Source organism: Beta vulgaris, chromosome 5 (assembly GCF_026745355.1).
Source record: "Beta vulgaris subsp. vulgaris cultivar EL10 chromosome 5, EL10.2, whole genome shotgun sequence".
Taxonomy (NCBI): domain Eukaryota; kingdom Viridiplantae; phylum Streptophyta; class Magnoliopsida; order Caryophyllales; family Amaranthaceae; genus Beta; species Beta vulgaris.
Window position 1 is genome coordinate 2,145,029 of NC_079206.1, and position 20,796 is coordinate 2,165,824.

The window sequence follows — 20,796 nt, forward strand, 5'->3', positions numbered from 1 at the left end:
CACCGAGACAAATCTAACAATGTCCTATTTGATCACTATGATTTCTCTTATATAGTGCTAATAATAGAAAGTTTGTCAAAATTAGTCGATAAATTGTGTTCAAATATCAAATGATCCAAGTAAACAAAGGTAAGGAAGCATTTTAAAAAAAAAAAAATTGTCACCCAAAAGAAAAAAAGAAAAACACCTCCTATGGTTGATGAGTCCATGACAAATACTATGTCCTTAATAATAGGCATACTTAGGCACAAAGATCAAGAAAAAACAAAAAGAAAAGTCACACTTTCACACTTTACTTGACTCCCCCACACTCACCTCTCCTTTTGACTTTCTCATCCATTATTTTCGTTCATTCTCTCCTCTATACTACTACTACTAACTTAGTTATTACTCTTTCACGCTCCAACATTTCAAACCATATTGATAATACTATCAAACAATGAACAACAACAACAACAACAACAATAACAAACGTTCTCACCCTCCAAACCACCATCAACCACCTCATCAACGACCACCAAACCTCCACCAACCACCACCAAACCGTCATCAACCACCACACCTCCCGCCTCGAAAACTCAATCAACCACCTCCAACAAACCACCATCAACCACCACCAAACCACCATCAACCACCGTATCTACCACCTCGTAACCTCCATCAACCACCACCACAACCGCCTCGACAAAGTCAAATACCAATAAAACCACCAAAAAACAAACGAACAACACTAGCATCATGCATTGTAGCAACCATATTCCTAATCTTCCTATTGATCATACTCTTCATAGTTTACTTCTCCATCTTCAAACCAAAAGACCCTTCCATCTCCATCGTTAGCTTCACCTTCTCTTTCTACGCCGCCGTTAAAAACCCGAATCGCGCCATCTTCACACACTTCGACAGCTCCCTTCAGCTCCTCTACGCCGGCAATCAGGTCGGGTTCATGTTCATACCGGCCGGAAAAATCGCCGCCGGTAAGTCGGAGTTTATGGCGGCGACGTTCTCCGTTCAGTCTTTTCCGGTGTCTGCCACGGCGGCGCCGGTGGCCGGAGGGAATATTCCGGCGGTGGCGGGGGAGAATATTCCGGTGACGGACGGTATCGAGAGGGTGAAGCCGACGATGGAGTTGGAAATGAGGATGGAAATGGTGGGAAGAGTTAGAGCTTTGTGGGTTTTTAGTCATCATGTTGAAACTACTTCTGATTGTTATGTTGATGTCACCATTTCTGATGGATCTGTGCTTGGTTTTCATTGTAGCTAGCTAGGAAGGAATGGAAAAAACTTTATCTACCCATCGGATAAACTACCCACCATTGATAAAGACTTGTTGAGGAGTGTGGTAATGGAATCCAACTCAACATAATTAATATTTTTTTAATCCTCTATTAGTAGTGGGTTGTCTACCTGATGGGTATGTGTAGCAATGTCCGGAAGGTTTTTGTCTTAGGTACTTTTTGGGATTTGTGTTTGGGAGGAATTTTAATGGCGGATTAGTTAGTTTTCTTTAATTGTATAAAGTTTTCTTGTTTAATTATGGGTGATGTCTAAATGTAGCAAATTAGTCATATATAGGAACATTGTTTTTCTCTTCTCATTTTGGATCAAATTATTACCTAAAAGATTGAGGGTGGAAGATAGTTCGTGAAAAAACTTGTCTGTCGGCTATGTTTATTTCGAATGTGGTACACTAGTAGTAACCAAGCAAAAGGCTGATTTTCTTAATTTCTTTTCCTTTAGTTCTCATTTCAATTAACCTAGTTTCCTCCTTTAAGTAAATTCTAGCCATTTACGTTGAAATTAGAATTTCGTTCCCTAAACAAACGATCAAAAATGTTTATTCCATTTTTGTAAAACAAATCGCTTTTTAACAACATGCCGATGTTTGTTTACTATCATTAATTGAATAGTCTATCCCTAATATATGCAAATAACTACTGATTATTTGCATGAAAGTATTAACACAAAGAGGGTATTACTAGTACAAAATATACTTGTTCTCTCATGTTTCTTTTGCCTTTTCATAGGATATTCACCCACAAAAGAAGAAAATGGATAGTGATAGTAAAATAGGTTAGTGTTAGTGTGTTATGATGAGAGTCGAGGCAAAGGCTGGAAAGCAACACTGTTATCGCAATAATAGGTAGGGCATGATATGAGAAATGCGCGGCTTTTTCAACACAAACTACTCCAACTTGCTTTCTTGTTTCCACTACCTACCCGGCTAAGGGCCCCTATTGCTTTCTATACTTTTCTTGTTTTGCTTTCCTCTTCTTGCTTTTCTCTAATTTTTCTCCCATTAGGCATTAAGCATTGGTACTTTTTTTTTTTTGGTTTTGTATTCCTTGGCTTCCAAGTTATTGAGGGATATCATGCTATTGCTAGCTAAGTCATCTTACAATTGCATCCGATCTTAGATAGTACTATTTTTTTCTATTTTAAAATAATCACTACAATTTTTGTTTTAGGAAGTTTGAATATAATTACAAGAACCTTTGATAAAAGTAGCTCTCATATTTTTCGGAATTGAAAAGTAGAATAGTGGTGTTGAGTTTCTCGACCCTTTGTCTTTGGATTAGTCAGTTCTATTTCTCGATGGGGGTAGGGAAGGGATATAACTCAGTGGTAGAGTGTCACCTTGACATGATGGAATGTACAAGTTCGATCCTGATTATTCCTAAATCCAATGTCAGTTTTTCTATTTTGACTTACTCCTCCACCGTGATTGAATGAGAATGGATAAGAGACTCATGGGATTGACGTGAGGGGTAGGGATGGCTAGATTTCTGGAAGTAAACTCCAGGCGAATATGAAGCGCATGGGTACAAGTTATGCCTGGGAATGAAAGACAATTCCGAATTAACGAACAAGGAAGCTATAAGTAATGCAACTATGAATCTCATGGAGAGTTTGATCCTAGCTCAGGATGAACGTTGGTGGCATGCTTAATACTGTAAGTCGGACGGGAAGTGGTGTTTCCAGTGGCGGACGGGTGAGTAACGCGTAAGAACTTGCCTTGGGAGGGGAACAATAGCCGGAAACGGCTGCTAATACCTCGTAGGCTGAGAAGCAAAAAGAGGAATCCGTCCGAGAAGAGGCTAAAAAGTTACAATATACTTTCATTATTCACTTTTACTTGTAACACTTTCTTTTAAGACAATATCAAATTACTTGTAACATTACTCCGTTTGACTTTGAGTTTTCTCTATATTTCTCTTCTTCACATGAACCCTGCTAAATTTTATCATCCATCTCCGCTCCTTGGTTCATGTGCCTCCCCTCAAGTAAATTAAAAGTGAACGGAGTAAGTATATTTGTATACTTTTCGCTTGATGTTAGATTATTATTGGTGGAATATAAAAAACTTGTTAGAAGATAAGTAACAACTAAAATAGTTGGGACCCTATTGTTTTATTTTATATTTCTAGTTTTTTTTTCTGCTCTTTGTTATTTATTAGAACTACTATTGATTTAGATTAGTTCATCAAAAAAAGAAATTATAAGTTACTTCCTCCGTTTTTAAATAAGTGCAACATTTCTTGTTTTCACGTTTGCCAATGCATCATTTTAACCATTAATATCTTCAATTATCAATAAGTAAAAATTATAAAAAGTTGATATCAACAAAATTCACATTCAGACGAATCTAACAAGATCCCACATGACTTTTTTTTCCTAAAATGTAAATCACCAAAGCTAATTAAAGTTTAAATTGTGAATAGTAAACACTATGCAAATGTTGCACTTATTTAAAAATGGAGGAAGTATATAGTGGGCCTAAGCCAGGACCCTACTGTTAAGTAAACCCTCCAACCCGATTAAACTCATCTTCGCTCTCTCCACCCTTCCCCTTGTTGCTCACAAGGGTCGAACACAAATCACTTTTGAAAGACAAAAAGGGTACCACAACTCCACAAGAGCAAAACTCATGTGGTCCTAGCTCCATCAAAACTCATAATTTGAACTATTTACACTTCTAATTTAACTTGAATAAAATAAGACTTGATTACTTGACTTTAATCCTTGATGATATATGTCCCTAAACTTCTTTATTCCTCCTCTAACTTACCATTACTACAATACCTATTTCACTCCAATAATTTAGCACCCAAAATAACCATGTACAACCAAGTTCACCCACCACATCATGAGCATGAAGGACAATCAAAATCCTTCATTGCAATATTGGTCCTCATCTTAGCCATCTACTTAACTCTCACCTACAAATCCAATGAACCTTCGTTCTCCATAACCGCCATCCGAATCCCAATCTACACCCTATCCTCCAGCAAAACCACTGCTACCCTCTCCTGTGCCTTTGACGCTGTTGTCACAAACCCAACACGCACCGCCTTCTCGTACTCCAGCACCTCTGCTCATCTCTCCCACGCCGGTGTACAGGCCGGATACATGTCAATCCCTGGAAGACGTGTGAATGGCGGAACAGAGAATTTCATGCAGGTGACAATAAATGTGAATTCACTTCCGATCACGCAAGTAGGAAATATTCCAGCGAAGTTTGGTTTTGGGAGTTCAACGCCTACTATAGAGTTGGAGTTAAGTGTGAAAATAGTAGGCAGACTTAATGTTTTGTGGGTATTTTCACGCCATGTTGAAAGCGCCATTGATTGTAGGGTTATTGTCATCATTTCAGATGGAACTATATTATCAATCCAATGCTAGCTACTCATTTCTGACTAGTGAATAGTGATGCTTAAATCCAGTGCTAGCTCTTTTTTTTTTTTTATCCTTTCACTACTTTTAAAGTTTTCATTTGTAAGGTTTGTTTGCTACTTGAATATTATAAATATGATATTAATAAATCTAATGAAATATCTATACCAATGATGTCTTGGTCTAGTGAGAATATTTATAGTACACCTGGGTGTACCATGCTTATGGTACACCCAAGACTATTTTCTCCAAATGAGAAAAATGAGCGAATGAGCAAAATGAACAAATGAGCAAATGAGCAAACATTTCTACTTATTTAAGAAAATGAGCAAACATTCCCCTCAAAAAAAAAAAAGAAAATGAGCAAACACTTTTATTACAAAATGAGCAAAATGAGCAAATGAGCAAATGAGCAAAATGTCCATATGAGCAAATTTGGTGTCAAATGAGCACCTGAAGTTATAATTTATTACAAAAATACCCCTGGGTGTACCATGAGTGAACTTTGGTCTAGTGGTTAAGATTGAGGTACTGTGAACGATAGGTCACATGTTTGAATCCCCCCTCCCCTTCTCTGTACTTTGTACGTCCTCTGTGGCTCATTTCAATAAAAAAAAAAAAAAGATAAAATTTTCTAATTGTATAAGAAAGTAACCTCATCCAAGGAATTTCTCTAATACTGGAATCTATATATCAGACTAAAACTCAACCCACAATCTCATATTGGAATTTTAAAGCTCTACCATTGTGCTTTGTGCATTTTTGCTCCATGTCTCCATGACATGCATGGACCACAGCTCTATGTGGTCTCAAGACCACTTATAAATTTGCGGGCAAGGACAAGAATTCGAAAGGAAAAAAGTTTAACTTACAAAACCCCCATTTAATTTCCCAAGAACTCAATCATAAAATACTCGTCTGTTTTTGTGTGGAGAATCATTCCTATAAGGTAGATGCTAATTATATTGGAAAGAAGGGAATTTAGATATCAACTAAGAATAAGGCCGAAAATCAGGTCGGGTTGGGTCAATTTCAAGTTGACCTAATTTATATTTCAGGTCACTTATCTCTAACCCAAACCCGACCTGATTTTAATTTCAGGTCGAAAATCATAACTCAAACCCAACCTTACCGATTTTGGGTTGACCCGAAACCAACCCAAAACGACATGAAATGAAATTCAACTCTACACGCTAAGTTATGAAATTATAGGTTAATGACCTGAAATGAAATTTAGGTGATCCAAGAAATAGGCTTGGCCCAATACAAATAAGAATAACAAAAGATAGGTTGTATAAGTTACGAAAGTATGGGTTAATTTCAAGTTCAAAAAGTAAACCCGAACATAACCCATTACATCTTCAAGTCGGATTGGGTAGACCCATTTTTTATTTCAGGTCGAAAATCTCAACCCAAACCCCGGAATTTTCAGGTCAGTTTCAAGTCGAATTATCGGATTGGGTCAATTTTTGCCAACCCTACCCAAATAGCTAGTTTCTAATTTACACAAGTATCCTCGCATACTCCAGATGACGAATAAAAAGAAGTTTACAGCCGGCCATAAGACTTACAAATCTTAACATGAATATTTTAAGATTAAAAACCAACTGCTCCTCACTCTGCGATTACATTAACTGATTAAAGGTACACCACAGTCTGTCCAATACTACTCCCAAGTCAATATCAAAATATGCAGCTTCAAGATACAATACTGAGGATTAACCACAAATAATGGCGCCAGACTCGAAACCAGTAATACTAACTGTACAGGTATGCCTGGGTCTTGAAATTTACCTGTGACTCAGGTTGCCACCACTGCTGCAGCGCATGGGCTTTCTTCAAATCTGGAGCATCCGCCATGTTGATTGTTAAGCAGGCCGAGGGAAGGAGATGAACCGCCTCTGCCTCATGCCCGAATGCTGTCATTACGAGACCTCCAAGGGAATGCTGAGTTGCCAGTTTTTCGACTTGCCCCACCCCGAGTTTCTCCATCTTTTCCCGGTGCTGAAAATACCCGATATACTCCGAACATATATGATCTGCAGGATGCACGTAAAGGTTTGGGACCCATGTCGCTAGAGAAGAAAAAGTCTCAACTGAACGGTTTCTGTGCTGAGGCTGTTTTACACTCCTGGCAAAGGCAAGTCCGGCTGTTAACACACTAGCAGCAATTCGAATCCCATGTTTCACTCCCTCGTTCTTGATTTGTTCTATGGGAGCTGAAAGGAACGGTGAGTTGAAAAGGAAAGTCTCGATGAAGGTTCCCGTCACAGCCAACTCCTTTCCAGCAAGAAGAGCCATGGCTGCCCCTAGAGAATGACCTGCCAACCAAACGTTGCGATTTTGAGAAGAAGCAACTACGTCTCTTACCGCTTGGACGGCGATTCTTGAACGAGTTGTTTTGTGGATCCCCTGCCGAATGATGTGGAAATCCAGCTCGATGTCCCGTGTTAAACTGTCACGGCTCGTTAAGGTGCCTCTAAAGGCAATCACGTAATGGGGGATTTCCTTCTGTGAGTGATTCGACGGGGATGTTTTTACTTCATATTCATAGATGGCTCCGAAGATCGAGTGATCAACATCATCAACAAGTTGTCTAAGGAGGCGAAAATTGAAAAACTCCCACCAAGGGGGAGCAAGAGCTACACTGGCGTCACGGTTTTCTTGGCGGTCTCGCTCAAGGATGTAGACCCCACCAACAAGGGATGCAGCAACAGACCTCCGGTGATGTTCATTATCCCTGAATAAGATCATGAATGATATTTAGCCTCACATTCTTCGTAGAACCAAGAAAGAACCAAAATATGTAATAATTTAACTAGACGACTTAGACAATAACCTAACACTGGTATAAAGTTAACCCAAACTCAAAACACATAGAAACACTGCCACTACCACATTCAACTTCCAATGAGAGAATATATCGTGGAGCTACAAAACATCCATTTCACTTCCAGGGAAGGATCTTTCTTGCCAAGTGCACATCTTTCAAGTGGAAAAGGCATGTCATACGTGCTATCAAGTTTGGAGTTTACAGCAATAGATTGCCTTGACTTTTTTGCAGAGGACATTCATGGCCTGTTTGATAGGGCTTAATAAAAGGTGGTGACCGTCACAAATTTATAGGTGATTCCGTGAAAAATGTCTCATGCCAATGTTCATGGTAATGATTGTCCAACCATAAATAGTAATGACTGTCCAACTATAAATACCTCTTCTTCGGTCATAATTTTCTTTACCACTTTAAACGCTGTATTGAGTGGTAACGGGAGTTATAAAATAAAACATGTTTGGCTGGTTTTTCATTACCATGGGGGCGGAACAATCTTTACAAAATCACCATTACCATCATTTACCACTACTGTCCAATACTGGCCACCAGACGGACCGCAAACGCATTGTAATATTGTAAGCATAATACTGATTTCAATGCTATCGAGTGACATAGAGATACTAAAAAAACAAAAGGCCGAGAGGAGTTACACGGCACCAATAAAGGGGAAACCAGAAAAAGATGCATATAGGAAATCATACACTTCGAAACTGCAGACATAAGGTCAGAAAATGCGAAGGTAAAAAAAATCTGCAGAGCCTGAGAGCCCACCAAGAGGAGAACTACCCCAGTTGCACTACAGACTATACAGGAATGATGCAGAAAAGCAGGGGAAACATACTCATCTCCGAATAATGCATAAACATACATCAAACACAGCATTACACAACGCTTCAAAAGAGGCTGCCTTCCGAGACAGGGTAAGAATGCGCAAAAGGGTTGAAAGTACTTAATCTATAAGCACCATCAATCCATATGCATGGCTCTTCACCTTTTATATAATCAGCCTAGAGCAAATAGGCCATTTTGACCAAATCTATAATTATTCAAGGCCAAAAATAGTGTATCTTTTAGCTCCATCAAAGAGCGTCAACTTTCCGCGGCAACAAGAGAAGAGAAGACACATGAATTGAACTTAGTCTCTTTGTAGCGTAGAGATAGAAATCATATACTTCGTATAACAATCACGTAGCAATAGCATATATTACTCAATAACTGCACAATAAGTATAAACTCTGCATTCCAGATCTACCTAATGAAGTATACAGCAAAATCAATTATGTCCAATTCAATAATGACCATTTTACTCGGTTGTCAAAAAAGATGAAGGTCTTACCAATCAACAACTGTAAGGTGCAGTGGTCCTGTGGAGTCGAAATTTTCCCTATCACATACAGCAGCCATTACAAGCTTATGACCTACTTCCTTCTGAAAACCTCTGATTGATTACACTGGAGAGTGAAGATGAGATTACGAGATAAGGAGTTATGATTTCCTCAGATATATCCACTACCATCCAGAAAAGGAACTTTATGCAAGCAAACTTAAATTCACTAATTCAGGAAGCTGCATCATGCACACAATTAAGAACATCAAGATATCAACCTGGGATTTTTATTTCTGACCTTGGATATAGTTGATGGTTGAAGAGTGTTTGTAGAGCAAGAAGGGAAATGTAGACCAAATTTAGGATACAAATCACAAGATAATGGAACAAGTGTAACCCAATCTCCAAGAGACCCTGAACCATGAACCAAAGCAACTTTGACAACTTTAATTGTTTAAAGATAAGTTAGAGTTATGTGATGTTTAGAGTTCAAGTATGTTTAGGAAACTAGAGTATGTCTTAGTTTAGGGAACTACCGTTTAGTGTCCTACTTCTAGTATACTTAGGTTTATGGTTTCCTATACAACCCATAATGTAGTTTAGTTATCAAGAAGTACTATATTGAGTTAATAATATGAGATTAGTATTTCTCCATCTGGACACAATATCAAACTAATCCATACTCTAGTTTCCTGAACATACTTGAACTCTAAACATCACATAACTCTAACTTGTTGCTAACATTAATTGGCATGGATAGTTGTTCTAATCATTCATTCATGCCAATCAAACTTTTAGTCGAACTACCTCTATGCATATGATATGACTTCATAAACAACATATACAAACAAACATGAAGAAGTTATTTGATTTATCTTCGTATATTTGAGTTAAAGGCTTTAGCTACACTATGAAAAATGAATCAGATCATATGCACAATAAAAACTATGAACTGAAACAATGCCACAAAACATTTGCACATGGTTCATTAATTCGTGTACGCACTATAGTAACACAAGGGTTTACTTATTCATATGCGTGTTTACATCGACACAGTACTGAAGACTTAAATCTCGTTCCGCCAAAGGTAAAAAGTTTGTAAGGTGCTAGGCTCTATACTCCAAAACTGCTAAGGTTTTAATTCTGTTATACTCTTATTCAACCCAATATAAGATGGTACCTTTCATTTTAATTATATTCTTAGAGTTGGGTTATTTAACTAACGGTTCTCTATAGAGCAAAGGGTTTAATGACCTTACTACACTCATGAACAAAAAATCTAAGTACACAAGGTAACTAGCGAACAGTTAGCCATTTCGTGTTTTTCATATTCTTATCCCATTCTACATTTCAACACCTCTGTCACATACAAATCTGCAAAATAATCCAAGAACAAGAGAACGAAGATGATTCTGGCAAGGTATATTAAGAAAAAATATAGGAAAAATTGACAATAGAGGTCTGAACTTCGAGTGATAATATTTACACAAATTATTATAATAGACGATCTAATTTTAATATAAAATTAGACAACCCAAGACTACATTCTTCTAACAAGTCCATTCCATTTCTCTCTAACCTAACACTATTTCTAGGTATCTTGCACCATCCTAGTCATTCCATTATCTTCTCCTTCCTTGATTTCCCTTTGAATCTCGAATTACAAGTTACAACAAACAATTTTTAAAAATAGTCTGAAAGTCTTACGGAATAGATTAAACTAGTCACTAAATGAATTAAATCAGTCACTCAATATATTAAAGAATGTTATTACTAAATCGATTAAGCTGGTAACTAAATAGATTAAAATGGTCACTAAATAGATTAAAGTAGTCGCTATATTAAGAAAGAGGTACATTCTCTTCTCAATATTGAGCTTGGGTATTGAGAGCTTGGGTCGCGCCAAGTAGACGTCTCTCACAAGACCAACAGTAATATTTAAAAGTATTAACCAGTGTAGGTCCAAAAAATATATACACATCAATTACACAATAAATTCTTAAACTTCCAATTATTTGACATTAGCATGTTCCTAGACATGCAACTACTCAACCATGCTCCCAGAGAAAGGGCCTTCTTAGGGTAAAAATAAAATGTCCAAAAATAATCAACATGTCAATTAACATCTGCGAACTGGGGCATTTCATCACTTTTCATTCCCCCAAAATATGAAACTAAAACCACCCAAATCAAAGAGCCTTAAAAACACAATTTCTTCCCCAAAGTTTTGAACTTTACTTTTTTTAAAAAAAAAACCATAATAACATATCATTATTATTTATTCAAGTAAAATAAGTAATAAGACGTTTGTTCAACATAAACTTGCAATTCAACTCCAAAATTCTGATTCATGTTAAGCAACAAAACATATATAGTGTTTAAATTATAATGTATTACTGCAAATTTGCACGATTAAACTACAAAAAAAGGGGGGAAAAGAAAGAAGTAATAACTATTTATGAGAAAAATGTACCTTTTAAAAGTTAATAACATTTGCGAACACCATTATATCATACTGAATTTTAATTCTCTCTCCTCTGATAAATATGAGTTTGAATTTGAATGTCGTTTTCTGGGGAAAAAGAGGTGGGAGGTTTTCTGGATTTGGAAGAGGAGAGAGAAGATGCCAAGAATAGATCCGAGGTTCGAAAGTGATTTTATTTTATGTGTGTTAAACGTTACTTAACGTAGAAAACTGCTAAACTGCGTCGTATTTAGAGTCATTGTTTGGTGATTCATTTTCAGGGTGATTTTGTAGCCCACCTTTTTGGCCATGGTGGAATTTTGAGTAGGATTTTAGATTTTTATCTTTTGCTAGTGATTATGATTGGTTGGCAAAAACTGACCTAATTATATAAATATATAACTATATTTGAATTTAATTGAATTGAGATTTTTGATCCGAAATAATAAAAGGATAAGTCGATTTGAAATTTTAACAGATGAGGTATACTGATTTTTTAAACCCGAAAATAAATAACCCAAACAACTTAATTTAGAAATTGAGCTAGGTTTGGATTGAGTCTACTTAAAATTAAACCAATTTTTATAACTTTTGTCGCCTATATAAACTTGTATTGGGCCAAGGCCATTTATTAATTAGGAGCAGTGGTTAATTTATGGCTTTGAAGTTCAATGTTTGATTTAATTATCATTTGAAGTTAGGATTTACAATACTTTAATTTTATAATCTATAATTATTGTAATTATAAAATTTAAATCAGATCATATAGGGTTGATTTCGGGAAAACTTAAAACCTAGTCGCTTCATGTTATGATTTTTTATCTGAAATTAAAATCAAGTGGAGTTTGGGTAATTGACTCAAAATACAAGTTAGGGCGACCTGAACCAGACCCAACCTAATCACATTGTCACCCCTAATTATGGGTTCTGTTAAGATTTACTCTATACAAGTTACCCGTTATATGTCAAGGTATTAGCATGATATTAACTTTTGGGTGAATTTTCCGTGTCATAAGTTGAAAATTGGGTAAATCTAAGATTAAAAGTTCATTATGAGCCTAGTTAATAATCATGCCCAAAGCTCCTTTGCTTGCCTAAATTTCGGGTCGAATTGGGTTGGCCTAAACCGAAACTGAAACTTTTGCCCAAAATTAGGCTTTTTCTAGGCGGGTTCGCAAGTTAGGTTGGACTTGACTCCAGCTATAGAGTATGACCTTACATTGCATTTTTTTTGCGAACGACTCCTCCCATTAAAGAAGAACAAGGGTGGATGTTGGAACATTTAATGGGTTTTAGTTTGTTTGGAATGGTTTTAGAGAGGTTGGACAAAAGAAAGGAAACACGAGCCAAGAAGAAGCGGCCCAGGTTGCAGGGTGCGACCTTCCTGGTCGCGAGGTGCGATCTATATCACACCGTGCGATTCACTATTGCTTCTTTCGCTGCGAGTTTTGATTTTGACGGTTTCAGTCTGTTACTTTGCGATGGTTAGTTTTTATCCGATCTTAAGTGAATGAATAAGTATCCTTTCACTCACTTAGGATATAGACACATCATCATTAACCTCTCTAAGTTAATATAAGTATTAGGAGTAACTTATATCCAAATGGTGTGAATTGGAAAAATCAATTTTCATTTTTCGCAAAATAAACTTGCTTCTTTTGGGAGAAAATTTGTACTCTCTCTCTCAAGGGTTCTTCACAAACATCAAACACAAAGTTCTTGTTGATTCACTTAGACGATCATCTTTGTGAATTATTCTCTCCATTGTATCTCATTGGTTATTTCGTGTTAATCCGTTGATCATAGAAGGGAAAAATTAAACTAATAGACAAGCGTAGTTTTCGTGCTTTACAATGGTATATATATCTGGTTTCCTTATTAATCATACTTATAACAGTAGATATCTCAAATGGTTAAAGAAATTGCTTTGTTATATTTTGTATTATGCTAATATATCATCAATAATCGTGTACCATATATACGTTTGATTTTTAGAGTCCAAAGTAAACATTAACTACAAGAGTACAAGTGTATTGGAGCTTAATTTGAATTTACAAGAGAAAGATTCTTTATTTATTTTCTTTAATTATAAGGAAAAAAGTCAACACATATGCTTATAAACAATAAAAAAATTATAATTAGAGAATTGAAATAGTTAATCTTTAAGAATTATAATTTTACTATATATTTGGATGTCGCATGAACATGATACATCAAAGTTTTTTTTGTCTACTCATAGCGACAATATTATCTTAGTAAATATCATCAGCTCGATTTTCCTCAAGGTATGAGCAAGACAAATACTACAGCACAACAAGCTCAAGGAGTTGAGGTTTTTCAGAAACCATTTTTATTGTGGCACGTTCTTGGCGTGTTGGAGTTGATAATAGTGATACATACATAAATCACATTTTTCAATCAAATACTACAACATAGTAGGAAGCACGCAATAAGCACATCCTTGTGTCAGAAACAAGAATCAAATCATAACCTTGTATCACAAAATAAATTAGAAGATTGAACAAGGGAAATGACAACTTTATTATGAACAACATTTCTTATTCAGATAAAAATCAAAGCCGATAATTGAATTATTGTACTACCAATAAAGAATCATGGTTCACTAAACTAATAAAAGATTAATCAACAAATCAAATGAATATAAGCAAAGTTACCTAAACAGAGCAAGAAATTACTAATTTTGGTATCTAATAATATCGATCCTACGTAAACGCCGTAAAATAAAAGAGAAAAAAAGAAAAACATCTTCCATGAGTTGCTCAAACCATCTCTTCATTCAGTAACAAGCAGCATCAAAATGTGGTTGCTGAAAAAACCCAATTTTCATGAGTTACAGCTTCAGGGTGACTTGGATGATGAACTTTCCAGCTGAAGAAACTCATGAAGTTCCCAACACATAACAGCTTGCAAAATTCAGCCCAAAAAGAGAGCACATGCAAAAATAATTGATCTGCTTCATAAAATATACTTGCTTCCCTTTTAAATATTACCTATAAATTAGATAGTTACATAACATACTTAGCAACTAACATAATACTATATGCTTCACAAATAGGCTTCTTTTGTAATATTACCCACTTTTTTTTCATGCTATATTCCTAGAGTTAGGCTGGATGAAAGAGGTATGATGGTGTAGCAACAGGCGAAAGCTGTACCGATGAGATTAGATTGTACATAAGTGTGTGAAATATTTTCTGTGCTTGTAAATCAACAGTCGTTATTGTCCGGTGAGCCATAACCATAAGGATTCTTGCTAGCCCAGTTCCATTGATCACGGCACATCTCATCAATACCATATTTTGCCCTGCATAAACAAAAGGCATTATCAGATTTGTGGGAGGTAATCTATTACTAAGTAAACAAAAGGTCCACCACCAACATAACCACCACTTTCATGGCCCATTTGGTAAACAACCATAAATTGTGGCAATGGTAATGCATTTGTGTAAGCTTGTAAGAAAAGCCTTATGTCGATATCCATAGTAATGCTACTTCAGCGTGAAACATCCATTCTCTTCTTAATATTACATCACCATTCACTACCCACTTGGAAAGGTATTATTGATTGATAACGACAAAAATTTCATTGCCAAGGAACTGACATGAGATTTTTCTTGCAAAACTATGTTAAAATTCATTACTAGAACCAGTTTACTACCATAGCCTACCAAACTGCCACCATCCAGGTTTTTCTTACAGATCATATCAGCTAAGAATGTAGTATTTGTATTAGAAGAAACGAGTAATTAAAAGAACTTTCAGTTGATGAATTTCATGGACTGGGTAAGAGGTAGGACTTACTTCCAATTTAGTTCCCTCTCTGCTTTTACCGTTGAGCCATAGACAACCTCAGCATCACCAGGACGTCGTCCAGCCGTTACAACAGGAATATTCTGAAAAGACGTAATAGTGAGTTCACAACTGTCTAAAGTGATAAAGAGGAGAAAGGAACCTCATGATTATATGCTTCAGATGCACATAAACTTAGTATATAAAACAATCCTCCAAAAATGGAAGTAAAATGAACAGAAAGTAGGAAAGAAAAGCCTTCTAATACTAGACCATGCCAGTCTATTTTCAATCATAGTTTAACTGAACACGTCTGCAAATCGCTGTGTTTTAACATAAGTGAAAAAAAGTAGTTGCACTTCAACAGCTTAAATCCAGATGCATTAATGTGTACAAGAATATTAGACTGGCTGGCTGGCCGCAAACAATTAACAGTACAGAAGGTCAATACGAAAAAACAGAAGAGAAGACTCCGCTAACGAGACCATGACCCTAATTTTGCTTCCCAAAAATTAAAAATGGCCTCTAAAGGGAACAGAACACAGGTAAACCTACAATGAGCATAAGCTTGAAAACTCTTACCTTTCCTGATGCTTTCTCAAATGCAGCTACCATCTCCAAGACGGTTGTACCCTTACCGGTTCCCAAATTGTATACTTCACAGCCTGCAAGTAAGTTTCCATGTTTTTCAGCACTTATGAAATCATTATACTCTTATGTAAAAATGTTAAAGTTCACTCTTATCAGAATTGTCTAGGCCTGAAGCCCTGAACACAAAACAGATGAAAATTGAATGAAGTTCACTTTGGAAACTTTAAAGTATACTAACCTATATTAGCATCAAACAGCTTCCTCAGTGCCGCTATGTGCCCATCAGCTAAATCAACCACATGAATGTAATCTCGAACCTGTAAGACATCTTTTATCAGGGAACATAGATAAGACATACAAGAATGTAAATTCAGCACTAATCACGGGAACAAATAAAATTAGATAGAAAACTATAGATTATTCGAGTATATTTAACCTCCATTTCCTTCTACTACATGGTATCTCACAAAGGCATATCCTAAGGCAATGTAGCATGATGGGATGGCAAAAGCCATAGAACATGGATGAAATTTGAACAAGATTCAGAACAACTGCTTATTATGATTTCTGGAAACATACCCCAGTACCATCTTTGGTTTTATAATCAGTTCCATACACCGTCAAATGAGGTCTTCTTCCAACAGCTACTTGCTGCACATAAGGCATAAGGTTGTTCGGAGTACCGCTTGGATCCTCACCAATATGACCACTGGGGTGAGCACCAACTGGATTGAAGTATCTGAGAAGAATAATTTTCCATTCAGCATCAGAGTGCTGGACATCACGGCAGATCTCTTCAATAAAGAGCTGAAACACAGAAGCGCACCAGAGGGAAGTTAACAGAATTGTTCATAAATTTTAAATGCAAGTATCACAAAAGATTCAGACAAGCAAACAAACATGAGATTAATTGTATACTCTAACACACCTTGGTTCGTCCATATGGATTTGCTGCAGACAAGGGGAAATCCTCCGTGCATGGAACCTCTTTAGGCCAACCATACACAGTTGCTGACGATGAAAAGACAAGCTGAAATATAATGAAAACAGCAAAATCAGAAAGTATCTTCACTATGAAATTTAAACATGTCTTACATAAAATTGAGAAACAGCTTGACAAACATCTATTTTTGCAACAAGATACTGCCATATGAAGTAACACTGAGTTGATTAAGGAACTTAAAGCTTGTATTGGAAAATCTAGATTCTAGACAAGTAAACAAGATTCTCTAATTTCATTTTGCCAGCTAGACACAAGCCTGTATTTGAAACTCAATTGGAGATAAAAGGCATGTTTCGCATGTCCTAGGTTCAGATTCATCCAAACAAGAACTCAAAACATGAAAACTATATAAAAAATATCAAAGGTAAATATTCAGCACAAAAGAGGGGGGGAAATATACCGTCTTGCATCCATAAGCAGACATCACTTCCAGCAGATTGACTGTACCAATGATGTTGTTATTGTAATAAAGCAATGGTTTCTGCACACTTTCACCGACTGCTTTCAAGCCAGCAAAGTGAATGACAGCATCAAATCTGGAACCAACAGGGCACAGAAAATAGAATTGAGTTACCATGTAGAAAATTCCTGCTGACAATTTCAGCTTGTGAAGTCCTTTTGAATAGAAACAAAAAATAAATAGCAGGAAGTGAGACATCAAGACCAAACTTTTGCTTGGTACCCCATAAAAAATGCTAACTGGGGGAAAAATTACCAAAACATAATATCAGACCTCAGTTTGACTACCTCAATGTAGCACGGTGATAATGAAACCATAGAGGAATCATATATGTAGAAATAAATATTGTAAAATTTAAGTAATTGCCTTACTTTGTTGAAGAAAAAAGCTTTTCGAGTGCAGATTTGTCACGGAGATCCACCTGCAGCAGGAAGAAATGGTGAAATAAGCAATGTTGTTTTGTAATAAGATTGGGGGCATTTGGAAGACAAGATAAATCAAATGCCTCGACGCTCAACTAAGTTCATCACAAAGACCAAAACTAAGTGAAATTGCGGTCAACATACTTCATGCTACGACGTTCACCTTTACTTCAACTACCAGTGATTCCAGATACAAGTAGGTACACGTTGCACTAATATATAACATGGAGTGGTGACGAAAAATTAAAGCAACCTTTAGGAGTCTAGCATCCCTATTCCAGACCTAACTCACACTCTTATTTTTACATTGAACACCCATCCGATATGCTACACAATACACAATATAACATTACATATGAACACTACACTTTATTTGGTCCGAAAAAAAGGTAATCTCACTTCAAAAGAGGTTGTGCCTAAAACCTGGACATAAGGTACACGTACACATACGCAACTCCTGAACAAAGTGTAGACCTAAATAATTTAATAAAGTGGAGTGGAAATATTAAGTATTATAATAACTTAAGATTAACAACATCGATCAACGCATAATATGTTCATTAAGTCCCACAATAATATCAATTTAGGAAATGTGTTTAATGCTTATTGTTACCCCTTCGAGCTACGTATATCAAGACCAAAGAACATTTTTCCTATACTTAATTTTCCCCTAGATCAATAAAAACTCATTACTCCTCGGGTTCACAATACATAGCACTCCAAATCATCATACAACCCTCAAATATTCTTTTGTTTGCTTGTGCCAACTACCTAATATAAAATCAAAGGTGGAAATTTCAAAAAAGTTGCATTCCACAACATTGGTTTCCAAGAAAAATATAAATAGTTGTAAGCTTTAGATAATACTATATGGGAAAGACCATTTCACATATAGTTACACTCTAAATCATATTTAATAGCACTGAATCAAGTGCCATCACAGGTCCAGAATAAAGACACAAACTCTAACTATTACACAAATAAACCATTAGAATTGTAAAAAGTAATTCCATTACACTATACACCTAATTGAATTTCATTATTAACCATTTCAAAATGCTCCCTTTGTTCCTAATTAATGTTCCTAGTTTAATTGCACATCTGTCAATATACAACACATTTTTTAATAATATACTTCCTCCGTTCTTTTTCTATTGCAACAATTGAGTTTCCACACTTGTCAATGTACAACTTCAAATATTAATATCTCTAATTACTTTTTAGTAAAAATTATACAAATCTGATATTATGAAAGCATATATCAAGACGAAATTAACAAGACCCTACCAGCCTATATTTTTCCTTACATAAAAATCACAATCGATAGTTAAAGGATGGTAAGTGAATATTGTAAAAATCTCATCGTTGCAATAGAAAAAGAATGAAGGAAGTATATAATACGTATTAGTACAAAAATTACAAAAATTACAAAAATATTAAAGCTCTCATTAAGACCGATCAAGAAAATCCTGAGCAAGTTAGGTGGCACCTATGTAACATGGATACTTCTTCTAGGTCACGTATTTGTACCTGTACTCGTACCCGTACCCGATATGATACTTATCCCGTATGAGTACGCGTACCCTTTCCTAAAATTTCAAAATCTTGCCGTTTTCTACCCGTACCCGAATCCGCACTCGTATCCGTATCCGTCTATGTGCAACCTAGAGTGCCACCACCTGAATTTTTTTTCTAATTTAACAATTATATTTTTTAAAAAAAGTTACAAACAATCAAATATTCACATTTGGGTTGCTCTGCATTATGGAAATTAAGAATGACAACCAAATAAAGCTAAATGCCAACCTAAGAATCTTCTAAAGCATAGAAAATTAAATTAAACAAGTCAGCGTTACTTTAAGTAAATTATAACAAGATTAATTAATTTAATCACAAATGGCTACAAATGTAAGCTTTTCTTCAATAATAATAAAACTTCACAACCCCCAAAATACAATGGAACAAACAAATTATAATTCCACACAACAACGCAATTTCTTACCACCGCAAAAGCATAATTCTAAAGAACGTGGAAACAATGATTATATTCACAACCACATCACATGCTTCAACGGTTCAACCTCCAAACCAAACAATTTAACAAAAATAAAAAAGGAAAAACAAACAACGAAATAAAAATTTCAAAAAACTCCAGAATTCCAGAATACACACGATCCACCGACTCATCGAGAGACGAAAAATCGAAATCGAATTTAATGAAATTCCGAGATTAATTTGCGCGTGAAATTATAATAATCATCATAACAATAATAATAATATTTTAAAAAAATTAAAAAAAAAGTAAAATTAAGGACCTGAAGAAACGAGAGATTGGAGGAAAACTCAGCAGCGAGTTCTTTGACTCGGTGAATAGCGAGTTCGGACGAGTTGTCGAGATTATCGATGACGAAAACTTTGTAACCGTCGAGTAAAAGTTGAAGAGTGGTATGACTTCCAATGTAACCTGCTCCGCCGGTAACCAGTATATGTTTCGCCATTGTTGTTCTGAGAATGGAAGAAAGTAGGGAGAATTTCTAGAAAGATCCGAGAAAACTGAAAGAGAGAGAATTAAGTGAAGAGATGAAATATGGAAAAAGATTGAATTGTTGGAAAATTGAGGAGAGAGAAAGATGGTGGGGGGAAGAAGGAGAAAAGGGTATATATAACAGAATGTTCCCGCAAGGTTGCAGTTGATTTGTTTGGACTTCTTTCTGTTGATGGATCCCAATTTTACTGGTAAAAGAGGAAAAAGGAGAGAGAATATTGGAGAATGCTTTGGTAACTTTTTTTCTATAGAATATATAATTATGTTTTCATTATGGTTTTTACCCAAAAGTATAGTGTTTCTATTCCGGAATTAAAATATTAGGAGACCTTCCTCAAAAGAGTTGTGAATAGAGTGCGCAAATTAGATCCTACACCGAGATATACGATGAGCATTTTATATCTTACCTATTTGGCTGGTTTTTTACAGTATTTTTGAAAGTGGATCAGTTTTTTCTCTCATCACTCACTCCTTCACTCTCTTTTTCTCTCATTTATTTGCTGAAATAATTTTTTTAATGTACAAATGCATATGGTTTGGTGTACAATAGTAATGAGTAATGACCATTAGTGTACATTGTGATTTATTGAATTTCGGTATGGGACTGTAATTGTACATATTGAATTTCATTAGTGAACAAACATCAACACACCAGTGTACAAAGATT

At 35.8% G+C, this 20,796-nt stretch overlaps 3 protein-coding genes across 5 annotated transcripts; 1 reads left to right on the top strand and 2 right to left on the bottom strand.

Moving 5' to 3' along the window:
• Positions 1-306: 306 nt before the first annotated feature.
• On the top strand, positions 307-1,597 carry LOC104892140 (hypothetical protein). Its single transcript, XM_010677976.4, has one exon. The coding sequence runs from the start codon at positions 440-442 to the stop codon at positions 1,262-1,264; it is 825 nt and encodes a 274-aa protein (XP_010676278.2). The 5' UTR covers positions 307-439; the 3' UTR covers positions 1,265-1,597.
• Positions 1,598-6,204: 4,607 nt separating this feature from the next.
• On the bottom strand, positions 6,205-11,510 carry LOC104892142 (GDSL esterase/lipase At4g10955). 3 transcript variants are annotated; one of them, XM_010677979.4, is made up of 4 exons: positions 11,308-11,510; positions 9,133-9,248; positions 8,844-8,958; positions 6,205-7,414 (listed from the first exon to the last, which is right to left on the bottom strand). In XM_010677979.4, exons 3-4 carry the CDS (start codon positions 8,909-8,911, stop codon positions 6,433-6,435), a joined length of 1,050 nt encoding a protein of 349 aa, XP_010676281.1. In that variant the 5' UTR covers positions 8,912-8,958; positions 9,133-9,248; positions 11,308-11,510; the 3' UTR covers positions 6,205-6,432. The 3 variants fall into 3 exon arrangements, with proteins under 3 accessions (XP_010676281.1, XP_048501176.1, XP_010676280.1); XM_048645219.2 differs by lacking the exon at positions 9,133-9,248 and having other exon boundaries at positions 8,844-9,073; XM_010677978.4 differs by lacking the exon at positions 9,133-9,248 and having other exon boundaries at positions 11,308-11,509.
• A 2,427-nt stretch (positions 11,511-13,937) lies between these two features.
• On the bottom strand, positions 13,938-20,353 carry LOC104892143 (UDP-glucose 4-epimerase GEPI48). The gene is made up of 9 exons (XM_010677980.4): positions 19,900-20,353; positions 17,534-17,583; positions 17,103-17,238; positions 16,628-16,729; positions 16,279-16,506; positions 15,938-16,016; positions 15,691-15,773; positions 15,121-15,212; positions 13,938-14,623 (listed from the first exon to the last, which is right to left on the bottom strand). The coding sequence occupies exons 1-9, from the start codon at positions 20,080-20,082 to the stop codon at positions 14,527-14,529; spliced, it is 1,050 nt and encodes a 349-aa protein (XP_010676282.1). The 5' UTR covers positions 20,083-20,353; the 3' UTR covers positions 13,938-14,526.
• Between the last annotated feature and the right edge of the window lie 443 nt (positions 20,354-20,796).